The 13,203-nt window shown below is 38.8% G+C and overlaps 1 protein-coding gene across 1 annotated transcript; it reads right to left on the bottom strand.

Moving 5' to 3' along the window:
* Positions 1 to 482: 482 nt before the first annotated feature.
* On the bottom strand, positions 483 to 2,644 carry evx2 (even-skipped homeobox 2). The gene is made up of 3 exons (XM_034562224.1): positions 2,251 to 2,644; positions 1,567 to 1,802; positions 483 to 1,097 (listed from the first exon to the last, which is right to left on the bottom strand). The coding sequence occupies exons 1-3, from the start codon at positions 2,642 to 2,644 to the stop codon at positions 483 to 485; spliced, it is 1,245 nt and encodes a 414-aa protein (XP_034418115.1).
* Positions 2,645 to 13,203: the final 10,559 nt, after the last annotated feature.

Here is a 13,203-nt window from a genome sequence, read left to right as displayed (position 1 = left end):
GGACTCAAGGTAAGATGGGTTCCTCCCGCTGAATATTGCCTTTTGAGCCGCAGAAATAGGCCTATGAATGTGACTCAGTTACAGTTTCGATTTCTAGAAATAAATAGCCTAAATACATTTAAAATGACACATGGATTGATGTATGAGACAGAATGAACACACTGCATGGCCGTTTTTTTTTCTTCCGCCAAATATGTATAAATTAATCCAGCATTAAAAAAATGCTCTACTGTCACAACACAAGAGTACACGCTTTTATAAAAGGTTGTTTGGGAGTTGCAAAATGTTCGGTGCGATACTATTCATGTGTTTTTCGTTATAAATAGTCAGTTGGACTTGAAACAGACTTGTAGAAATGAATCTAAACGTGTGTGTGTTTACAATGCTGCCTAGACGAATTCTTTACACAGGTGTGATTTTTAAAGTAGGCCTACATAGGACTAGAGCAGAATAGGAAACGGTCGTGTAGGCTGCATGACGAGTTATCTGTTAAGTGAGGTTTCTTCTCGTTGGTCTGGTGACGGGACTGAGGTCTTGCTGAGAACAGCAGCAGAATACGGCAGAAATCCACTCTCGGATCTTTGCCCCGAAGCTGTGCAGGTAAAGTCAGCGCTGGCGCTCCTGGAGCCGAGCGCGCTCGCCGCCTGGCTGCTGTGGCAGCTGAGACACGAGCAGGGCCCGGTGGCCGACGGGGCGCCGGCCGCCGCTGCTGCGGCCGCGGCCGCCGCCGCCGCTGCGGAGCTATTCAGGCCTGCGGGTGACTGGTAGAGTCCCGGGTGCCTGAAGCCGCACAGAAGCTCTGGCCGCGAGTAGGGGTGGGAGAGTGCCCGGAAGGTATCGAGGGGGCGGATGGAAGAGGCGAAAGGTGACGAAGCGGCGCTGGAGGCGGCGGCGGCGGCGGCGGCAGCGGCTGCTGCCGTGACACCGACGTGCGGGTAGTAGTGTAGAGGCATGTGCGAGTGGAAAGGGTAAGGTAGACTTCCTGTGGCGGCCGCGTGCGTCATCATGTAGGTGTAGAAACTGGGGTCTGCTGGATGGGGCCAGGACATCGCCAAACGCTGCCTTTTATCCTTCATCCGCCTGTTCTGGAACCACACCTGCACACAGAGTCAAAACAAGGCACGTATTGAAGCTGCCATGTTGTTTTCGAGCTCTAAATATAGTCCTCTGAACAGTGTGTTTCAGCACTACTAAATGTCCAAGAAATGCTCTTGTTGTTGAACATGAACATTTGTAATTTTCCCATGCCCATGCAGTTAAAATATACAAAATACAAATAACAGTTAAAATATATTTTTTTATTTGGGATACAATTATTTAAAATGGGTTGGTTATAAATTACTCACACCGGTTTAATTGATTAGCACCCATGGGGTGACTAGTAAATACACGTTTTATTTTGTTTACAGGTTAAAATCAAAATATTACACTGCAACATTTCAGCACAAATAATTATTATGATTGTATTTCCCACTGCAGATTATTATGTTATTCAGTTATACCCACAGCATTGCTTTCTCTGCACAAACACATACACACACAATATTAATGAAGATTAATATGTACCTTAATCGTAGTCTCGGGCAGATTCAGCGCTGCGGCTAATTCACATCTTCTCGGTCTCGAAACGTAATTTTCCCTGTAAAACTCTTTTTCCAGTCTTCCGATCTGTTCTCTGGTGAAAGCAGTCCGATATCTTCTCACTTGGTCGCTATTTGAATTGTTTGATCCTCCCGATGAATTACCGTTCATATTCTGTAGGGAGTTCGAGCTTATGTTGGAAGATCCAGAATCTGAAAAACCTAAACAAATATTGGAAATAAGCACATTTTTAGGCATATTGTTATAGATCATACTGAAATAATAAATGTGCATGTGGGCTTGGATTAGGCTATGTTTGACAATTTAATGACAATTATTATAAGACTGTTAATGTTGAAATAAAATATGTGACAATAGTCAAATGCTATATACACCGCATTTACCCTTTGGAGTTTAATAACAACAATAATAATAATAATAATAATAATAATAATAATAATAATAATAATAATAATAATAATAGAAAAAATAAAATTCTACAAATGACAGGCTTCATAATCATCAATATTTTCATTTGGCTTCATTTCGGCTTTTGGATGGAGAGAGAATAATACGAGTGGCTATTACCCGCCATATTAACATCAAAATACAACTGCAGAAATAATGAAAAAACATAAATATGGAGAAAAAAATGAAATATTAGGCTACCTTTGTTGTTTTCCTTGTGCTGGCTCGGGGATCGATGCGAAGGGCATCCCACCTCCACATCACTGTTAATATCTGAATCTGGCGAAACTTCGGAGTAAATACTCATTTTCTTCCTGCTTTCTGACGAAGAAATTTCCGCCGAAGAGGTATTGTCACTGTTGTGGTGAGAACCGTAAAGACTGTCAATTTCAAATTTTCCTTTCGTCGGGATGTCCCCAAGATTTCCATGGAGAGAAGCCGAAGTTATTCTGGGGCTTAGTCGTCCGCTGTGCTGAGAGTTTTCCAGGGCCTCCAACACTGAATTTCCAGGCGTGTCTGCGAGCCTCTTGCCTGCGACAGGACTGTGCAGACCTCTCTCCATCAATATCATCTCTTTTCTTATCCTCTCCATCATTAAGCCGTGCAAGACGAGAGAGAGAGAGAAAAAAAAAAAAGAAGAAAAGAAAACACACGCACACACACACACAACCACACACACACACACGCCCCACAACACTTGTCCAGGGGGGCTGGAGCACCAATGAGTTGTGTCGGAGCTTAAATCCGCATGCAACTCAGCAACTGTCTCTAAATAACTGTCTCTAAACCTTTTTATAAGCAAGACGCGAAAAATGAAAAGAATCTGAATGCAATCGACGAGCGACTGCTCAAAACGAGCCGTGCATCCTCCTCACAGCAGCAAAATGTCATTCATCAAAAGTGGTTGCTCTTCGTTGTTAAAATGCTCGGCTGACGTTGCTCCAATGATCATTTATTGTAACAGGTTTATAAGCAAATAAATAGGATACGGCTGTCACTTGATGATGGAGGCGGCCTTCGGTCAGACGAAATCTATAAGCAAATAAATAGGATACGGCTGTCACTTGATGATGGAGGCGGCCTTCGGTCAGACGAATAATATCCAAGTGGAGAGGAAGAGAGGAGTGAGGAGTGAGGAGCGAGGTGCTTGTCCCTGGGTTGATCTCTGAGTCTGTTTTAGATTGCTCTGGGGTTTGGCCTCTTGGGTGAAATTGACAGTCTGATTAATAAAATGAGCGGTGCAACATTTCCCTCTTCATTTAGGAATATTATTATGCTTTGATTCTCTATTGTTTTTCCCTCCTCTCTTTTCACCCTCCCCCTCTCCAATAGTTGTTGTTTTTATTTATTCTCCTTAATTATTTTCTCTTTTTGTTTTTACAATATTCTGCGACTTTAATACGAATATGAAGTGCATTAGGATTAACATGAAAGTGTGTGATGGGAGATTAAGAGTATTTTTTTTTTTTTGTATTACATTTTTTTCGCACATTTAATATTTTTCCTGTTTTTTCACACAGTTCGTCAAAGACACATTTTGATGTGGTGATAATGGTTGCATTAGCACCGACAACAGCACACGCTGTATATATATATATATATATATATATTATGCATTTAGAAGTATCTTTATTTGTATGTTATAGTTGGCTTAAAAACACGAGGAATCTTCTTTTTTCAATAATTTAACAATCAATAGTCACTGTTAGTTTAAATTACATTTCGTTGCAGATTAGTATTCACATTTTATTTGTTTATGTCCATTTCCTCTGATGTTAAATCTAAACGAATTACTAAGATTTAAAAGCGTATACTTAATCACGTTTTTAACCGCATCTCTTATCGGTTTGAAGTCATTTCCTCCAAGTCTAAACCTTTACTGTGCATTGCAGTTTGTGTATTTATAGGAAAATAACTGCCACATATATGCATCATATTAACTCTATACCGGAGACTCGAGGAAAGACATAACATCCATGCATGGACTCCTATAGTTCTCAATGTGAAATTACCCAAGGCGTCAGATCATCCTCTGCGCGTCCTCTGGCGCCTCCTGCAGGTTTTAATATGAATTGCCGTCATTGATATGAAGCGTTGCATGGGAACTAAGGGCTAGTTTATACATGAGTTTACCGGATACCCTGACTTGTGTCTCTGCTGAGCACTCTGGCAGCATTTACAGGCAAGATTAGTGTATAAGGCAATTTATAGATACTATAAATAGTTGTTGACAAGAGCCAAAGAGCCACATTGCTAACCTCACTCACACTTTGTGTCTTATTTTTGTAATATGGTGAGCAATATAATGGGATTCAATTCAGATCAAAGTATGTCTGCCCTCTGGGATAACGCAGAATATGACACTAAATACAACAAATATAAGGCTTCAGGATAAGAACCAATTACAGCTTGAATTTCAATATCAACTTCTGCATAATTTAAAAACATTATGCCCACTTAGTCATATGATCAAAAAACTGCATTTGTGCAAAATCACGTTTTAATCTTTAAGACAATCATGTTTTACTCACAGGGTAAGACCAATTAATACATTAAATTTAGTTAAATGAACCCATCGCTTCATTAGTGAACACAATATTTTATTTCATATTTTAATGAAAAACTGCTTTTTACTCAATTAAGACACTGGTGTTTGCAATCTCCTAAGAGCTTTGGGAATTTACATTTCATATAATTAGGTCATTTGCATACATGTTGTGCAGCTGACGAATCTTTCTATGAAGAGTTTACCTTAATATTTGTTTACTGCATGATATGTATAATCCTAAAACCATTTGAAATTGATCTTTGCAATTTTCTCTTAAAATTATTTAAGTTATATTTTGGAGCATAATTGACCAAATGGCACTAATCTCCTTATTTATTTCTCTCATACCAGCTTTGATTGTTCCTCAAGCCATTAAATATTCACTTTTCAACATTGCAATTTTCTTTTAAAAAGTGAGTTCATATTTATACAAGGCATTTTAGAGAGAGGGTCTTTCCCCAAAACATCTGCGCCACATATTCTTGGACATAACGTCTTAAATATGTAGACTTGAAGTTTCTTTTAAGCTCGTCTTTAGAGGCTGATTCATGGCACATGTGCATGTTTCTCATGCTCTTCAGTTGACGTGTGCACTGATGAACAACAGCACACTCTGAATGCGTCCTTGCCGATACACCTATGTTAAGGATATTCTTGGTCCAAAGATACAAATCTAAAGTTTGAATGTGAATGGCAACTTTGAATTGTGCAGCGGTCACATGGTGTCCCAGCATTTTAGTTGGTCATTTTCAGATTTTCACTTCACTTAACTTAATCTACAGTATACTGTGGATCCACCAGTGTGCAAATATTACACATCAACAAAATCATGAGAATTAAGCTTAAAATTAAGTAGATTCAGGAATTTTGAATTTTTTATGTGGTAATATAATTGTAATTTGCTATTCTGTCATGAAATAAACATGAGGCAAAATTAAATTAATGGTCTTGAAAGTCATGTGTTAAACACTCATAATGATTAACTCTAATTGAAAATGAACACTGTTCCCTATTCATAAGAAATACAATTATTCTTTACTGACATTTGTAAAAATTAATATGAAACACACCAGACAGGTTCAGCAAACCAAAAAGGATGGTCATGCATGTAGTTTATTGATTCATATTGACAATGCACATTACTTATCATTTACATAAGTGACTAGCCAGCAGGCTGATTTTTAACTGCAGTCTTTTGACACAATGTTCTTAACCCAATGAAAGGACGGCTTCAGAAATATGCCGAAGTTACAAGAACAGCAACCAAATCAGCTTTATTTAAAGCAAAGTATGACATGTAAATACTATAATGTAGCAATAAAGGCCATAATGTCCACTGCTCAGTGTATTTTTCCATGCAAAACCAATATAAATCAGCAAAGCAGAAATGAGAAATAGGCTACAGTTAATAACCACATTTTGAACAGAGTAGTATAGCAGCAGTTAGTAATGATGTAGATGAAGCATAAAATCAGAATAAAAATCCAAATCTGGACAAACAGGAAGGACTGTATTAGGCTGAAGTGGAACAAGCCAGCAGCCATCATGACTGACTTTGGGCTGAAATACCTGTCGATCGAGCAAAAATCCCTGAACACATTCATCTTTAAGCTTAAAGGGCCCTTGCACACGTTCATTTTCAGTTATTCTGCCGATTCAATCTCTGCTCAGGTGAAAAGCGGGTGAGCGATGATGGGAGTGGCATCCATCTACCTGTAAGAGTGAAGTTGTCCAACAGCTTAACCTCTTATCAGCCAAATGATTAAAATCTACTGTGTTTACCAGGGGTGTGCAGTGTCTTTTAACATAAAGATGTCAAAGACCTCAAGTGGTACACTGATACCTTTACAGATGCCATGCACTGTTTGATTCAACTGTCCCAGTAAGCAGCTGAAACTGAAGCAACTAAATGGAATTCATTCATTTATATTATTCACTTTCATTTCCTTACTGGGAAATGTCAAAATGTTATCTATGATAAAGACCTATTAGAAGATGTGGGACTATCCAATGAGAAGTTGCAGTGGTGTAGGATGCAGCGTCTATAGTGGTCATTAGAGGAACTGCATCTTAAGGCACACGTTGGCTACCTCTCTCTGGGTACATTTAGGCCCCTGGCAATAGAACCATACCTCCCGGAAGGCATCCCTCCAGCCTGGGACCCCTTGAAATGTATTGCAGGAAGCAAAACAACCAATTCATGTGCTAACATTCTTCGACATTATTTGTGGAAATTAAATGATGAGTTTAAGACCGCTCAAATATGGATGACAATGTTCAAATGCTGCAGGTTTTTGACGATGTAAATATCCGCCCGATATTGTGATCCATATTCAGATTTCCCAACATGTAAATCCTTCATTTTGAAAATGTTTCAATGTGGAAAGAACTTGTCTCCATTCATCAATTGACTGGCAGCGGTTTAAAACTATAGCTAGAGTTTCAGAAATCTGTCACAGTGCTTTTATTTTTGTAAGTTACAGGATTGCATTGTGTAGAAGCTGTTTTAATCTGTTCACCTCTTGAACTTGACTCCATTTTAGCAGCATAGTAGAAATAACTCCACCCAAACTCAAATTGGGGTGGGCTGCAGCTCATCTCCCGCAACCACAAGGTACCCGGTTCGATCCCCGCTCTCCCCATAGTTGCATGATGAAGTGTCCTTGAGCAAGACACTGAACCTCCAGTTGCTCCCCGGGCGCTTCACTGCAGCCCACTGCTCCTTAATGACCAAGGATGGGTCAAATGCAGAGAAGGATTACCCCACTGGGATCAATAAAAGTGTACATTATTATTATTAGAAATCCAACCATTACGGCAAATGTGAGCACTCTTTTTCCATTAATAACTGCAGCAGACAATGGAAAATGAATCTGCACATACGGATGATACATCCGCCAGAAGTATATTTGATATATTTGACTCTTGATGCACAATCTGTCGTACTTTCTCTTGATTATCATTCGATGCTTCAAACAAGGAGTTCATGTGATGAAGTGTGTTAATAAGTGGGTCATACAGGAAGTTGAAAAAAAGCAGGTTTCGTGCACCTATAAGAGCTGGAAGGTCTGAGAGAATTTCTTCAAATTTGGCTCAAGCGTGCACTTGGCCTCATGAATGAACATATGCTAATGGTGACAATTTCACATAAATCTACTAGGATGAAATGACGACGTGATCTTGGGCAAACATTGACGTAAACGGAAACTTGACTGGTTGGCAGACTCATACAAATGTGATGCAGTGCATGTTTTGCCCAGAAAGGATCAGCCACAACTTAACCATAGTTTGAAAACAGAGCTGTGACTCAGTTAACTGTCCCTTCACTTATCTGTTCTCCAAACCACATGAGTAGCCACATTATATCGGCTTACTCCTATCGAAATGCAGATATTGTTCAATGTCTGTTAATAGATTGCAGATTTATAGAAGCAATGATCACACATAGAATATTTTTTTGACCCAATATGCCTTTTACAGTATGTCTATCTAATGAGCTGTGGTTCCACGCAAAATGTAAATGTGCAACTGTTAAATACACAGTATAGTTAAGAATACATGTGTTGCATTCATCGTACACAACTTTCTTTTTTAGGCACTGGTCTGTGTCATGATGTCCTACAGTCTCACACATTACATAATGCATATATAATAGATGTTATTGTATAATGATGTTACATGTGGAGTTGTTTCCATCTTGCTGAAGTGGGAGCACATCATAGATGTTACATATTTTAGTTCTAATTCCCAAATTAAAAATAAAAATAAAATCCTTTTCTGATTAAAAGAGGACTGCCAGTGAAAAGAAACAACCCAAATAATACCAGAGCTCGAACCAATCAGCATCTATAACTTATTGAAACGCATTGGCACGCTGCTTTTTATGTAATTCCTTTTTGTAATTAGGGTTGCTAAAGCATATTTGTCTCCCTCTTTTAAGCCTGTGTAAAAGAGTTACCTGAACCAACTCTTTAACCGAGTGTTTCAGTATTGGATGCTGGATGAAGCTGTTGCTTTATGCTCCTGGTTGTATAACTGTGCCTTCACAGTTATTTCCTTAAGTGAGAGCGCCATCTTGGGGCGACTTGTTGTGAATGCAAACAAACCAAATAACAGAGCAGGGACCAAACTAACTGCTGCCCTACAGCCTCAGAAAGTCCCATTCAGTCTCACACGTTAAGACATAAACATGTGCAAATCACAGGAAGGCAAACAATATGAAATACATGTATTTACAGACTGCTTCACGTCATTCAGTCAAATCAGAAACATTAGCCAGCGCAACGATTGAATATCATTATTCTGGCAATAGCAAGATGCTGTTTACTCAATATAAACGTATCATCAGAGTAGCATAAAAAGGCGACATTATTTTCCCCAGAAAAAAAGTGATTCAACTTTGTTAAAACATTCCTGTTTGTCTTTATCTTTAAAATTCCTTTGGTCAGTTTCCTACTTTCTCAGTTTTATCTTTATGAAGCTAAGAGAGTAAAAACTCATGGTGACACTAACGGTTAGTTGAGCACGAATTAATGTCAAGTCACTTCTCAGTGTAATATTGCATCAATAGCGACTAATATGAGTAGAATGAACTTTCAGAGAAAATAACTATGATGAAAAAAGTGAATGAGTATATTAGCTTCTTGTCATGCAGCAGCAGTCCGTTTTAAAGGGTTCATTATTACATATAATCACTAATAAAGTCAACATAGGCTATTAGCTGTATTTACAAGTAACGCATTCTTCGATTCAAACTGATGTTTACTTGCTCTCGAATAGTTTATTAATGTATTGGTCTTATCAGAACTCTTTCTAGCACATTGATGCATTGTTAGTTTTTTTTCATGTATTTCATCGCAGGCCCAACATGTTACGTTGGTTTGAATTTGTTTTCTACATTTTGGCTATTTTACCAACATTTTCCATCACGTGCATCAGTCGCTCATATTTATTGTAACTGTGTCATGTCATCTCGGATATTTATTTGAAAGCTGACCAAACTCATTAGGACGATTGGAAACTTCAACTCGTGGATTTAATTCATATTACATGCACGTTCACTTTTCTACAATTTAACCACCAAATGTTTATTTTAATTTGAAACGATTGCGTTTCTTTAACACCATTTGTTTGTCAGCTTTATCCTCAACCAAACAACTTTTTCTTCCCGTTTCGACATTTCAAATAACTGCTTACATTCCAGAAATGGGAGCTGCACAGCTGCAGCTGAACATATTCCAGCTGAACATATTCCACGTGAACATATTCCAGCTGAACATATTCCACGTGAACATATTCCAGGTGAACATATTCCACGTGCACATATTCCACACGTGTGAACCTGCTCTGCAAAACCCTCTGAAGCCTGTAGCTTCTGTCAATTGGACGCAACTAGAAAATAATTAGAAAACGATGTTTTCTTTTTGTAACTTGTTCGTGTGCAGTTCCCTCTCAAGTATATCACGCAGGATTTCTCTTGACACTATTCATATTTCAACACAATGAAGATTCAAGGCAACATTGCTCAGCCCAAAGAACTTGAACGAGGGAAGCCGCAAGTTTATTACCAAGGACAATAGACGGCAGACAGCTTCCTTCAAAGGGCCTGAAAACAACCAGACGCAGCTCCTCAATATGGCTCCTGGCACCCTAAACATGAAGGACGAAGAGCAGTAAACGACACCAAGAGCGAACACTAAAGCTTCTCCTACAGTTTTGTAATTGTGGATATCCCATCTTTACTTTCTCTGACTGTTGGCCGAGCAAAACTTCAAGCCTGAAAGTCCCAAATACTCATTTGTGAGTTCTGAATTGTTTCAAAGAGACAATTTGACGCCCAGTTTGCCCTGAGCTCTGCGCAGTTTGTGACATAATACCACGTGTTGGCCGAAATATGTCGCAAAGCAAAACGGATTAAAGTGAAAACGTGCCAGCCACAGCAAGTTAAAGATTAAACGAGTGTATATTTATTTTCTTTCAGTTGGGATTAGTTTGTTATTATGCGATAAATTGAATTTGCTTTTAATTCCATCTACTCGCTTCTTTTTTCTTAATGAGGGCAAATGCGATTTCGACATGTTCTACACTTTGCATGATGAAGTGTCCTTGAGCAAGACACTGAACCCCCAGTTGCTCCCCGGGCGCTTCACGGCACCCCGCTGCTCCTTAATAACGAAGGATGGGTGAAATGCAGAGAAGAAGTTCCCCACTGTGGGATCAATAAAGTGTACATTACTATAACGCGAGATGTAGGTCAGGCGGTTGAAAACACACTTAGCTAACTTTTGAATATAGCTTAAAATGTGATGGACAAAACTAACAAAAATATCTAAAAAGCCTATAAAAAAACACAAGCGTGGAGTCAGTTTTGTAATTTCGTTATCTTTGTTAATCATTTTTGTAGCATTGTGTCTATGTTTCGACATTATAACTTTAAGACGTTTTTTAATGCATAAGTGTCGATTATTAGACATATTTTGACAACTGGTATATGTTATTTTTTCTTGATTTAAACACACTGGCAACATACATTTACAAAAAACTAAATGGGAACAAAGTTTTGCAAAACATACAGGTTTATGTTTGCACTTGTCCTACCTTGACTTGTGATGTTAATAAAGCAACACACTGCATTCATATGGTCCCTCAGTCGAGCAATAAATATTAATTACTCCAGCGATGACTGACAGTGCTGATGTTTAATTGCAGAATTAAGCAACTGACAAACAATGAAAAGAGCAAAGACAGCATGGCAGGATGAAGGCCAAATACGAACTTGTACTGCCACCTATTGGATTACAGCCGCCACTACTACAACCATTAGTCATTGGGAGAAACTGTGTATTTTCAATCTCAGTGAATGTATTTGGAATGATTAACTCTATGCAAACAGGACACGGTGTAGTTATTAATCTAATCTACCGATTTGTGTTCATAATATAATTACAACAATCACCAAGACGCGCTTTTCCCCACTATGGGATCCTTTGTAAAGAAAAAACAACTGCTGCAAGTCTTCAGTGTCGGTGTACTTTTTAACTCCCCACCCCCAACACACACGCACACACACACACACACACACACACACACACACATCCACACACACACACGCACACACACACGCACACCACACACACGCACACTAACTTGTACACACTTGACCTAATCCATCGTCTGTGAGAAATGTCAAGGGCCATAGTGTACTGCAGAAAAAAATCTCCAATGATAACAAAAAATAACTTAAATGGAGGCCTGATAGTTTCTTCCGATAGATTATCAGATGTATATAATATGAGCACTATAGAAATAATAGTGGTGATTATAAATCACACCAGTGTATCATACACGTTAAATCCCCAGAGAACCGTGTATATTTATTTCGAGCAGCACTGACAATATGTGATAGTACACTGAGTACTATAACGAAATGCACTTGGACTTGGAATACTATAAATGTACGCAGTATTTGACATTTAAAATGTAAATGTCTGTTTTAATAGTAAACAATGGTGTAATCATTTAGCAAATGGATAATATCTTTTTTTTAGGCTTATTTGGGGGTGCTACCATTGGACTAGAGTAATTGTACAGTAGGCGGGCCACGCATGAGCTTTTTTTTTTTTTTTTACAGAGATGACGGTTGTAATGGTAATTGTGTTCATTTAAAGTTCCATTTAAAGACATGCACTATCAACCTAAACTGCTCAAGAAGACCAGATGCAGTTCATTTTTGATGTGGTCTTGCAAATATAGAGAACATTAGGGATCCTGTATAGAAACCTCTGGTGGAAAAAAGCAGACAAATGTTTTACAATTAAATCGAGTTTCTGTAAAGGCCGATGTGAATCTTCAAAATGCGGATATATTTCCAGATGTTTCACACGTTGTTTTCAGTCCATATAACAACACAGCAGCGCGAATGAATATGCGACATTGTTTACAAGGGAGTGACCACAAGAAAAGCATCACATCCAAGGCTAAAATGTAATATCACATAATAACACAATGGTATGTTGAGATGCGGGGAAAGGGACTTGTATTACTTGTTCTCATGGATATGTTTCCGTCTGTACTGTGTTTTTATGGACTGCTTTCTGTCAATGCAAGAACACATTTTGGATAGCCTTTAATCCCAAAAGTATTCAGTTTCAATCATTTTGCACTGAGAGTATATTTCATATGCGGTTGTGCGTGGTCTCCGGTATCCCGTGGTGCGTTTATGACCCTGCATGTACCCTTGTGCCATATGGGTCATGCAGCCCACAGAGTCACCTTGCTATTCTTAATCTCAGCACAATGATACCAAACGAGATTCCGCGCATGTGCTCTTGAAACAAGAGCCTCTGACACTGTATATGTTATAAGTCAAACATTCTTCTGATATTCTCGAGTATATGATTCGAATCGAACTTCATCCCCCACCCACTCAGCACCAAAATATATATCCTCATGGAGTATTTTTTGCTTTGCAGTTCTGGGAGCAAGGGTGGGGCGGAACAACACATTTTGCATATCACGTGACGTCGTATTAACAAATCAACAATTACCTACCCTTTATTCTTCAGGAGTTGCTAAGAGCCTTGCGAGAAGCGTCTGAGCAAAGCTTC

Source organism: Cyclopterus lumpus, chromosome 21, assembly GCF_009769545.1.
Source record: "Cyclopterus lumpus isolate fCycLum1 chromosome 21, fCycLum1.pri, whole genome shotgun sequence".
NCBI classification, from domain to species: Eukaryota; Metazoa; Chordata; class Actinopteri; order Perciformes; family Cyclopteridae; genus Cyclopterus; species Cyclopterus lumpus.
This window is presented reverse-complemented; position numbering and strand designations above follow the sequence as displayed.

What these genes read in the sequence shown, in the direction of transcription:
- evx2 (XM_034562224.1), bottom strand. Translation starts at nt 2,644, where the DNA reads ATGATGGAGAGGATAAGAAAAGAGATGATATTGATGGAGAGAGGTCTG. An exon ending in GCACAAGGAAAACAACAAAG is followed by an intron (nt 1,803 to 2,250) that starts GTAGCCTAATAT and finishes ATATTTGTTTAG; the next exon opens with GTTTTTCAGATTCTGGATCT. An exon ending in TGCCCGAGACTACGATTAAG is followed by an intron (nt 1,098 to 1,566) that starts GTACATATTAAT and finishes CTCTGTGTGCAG; the next exon opens with GTGTGGTTCCAGAACAGGCG.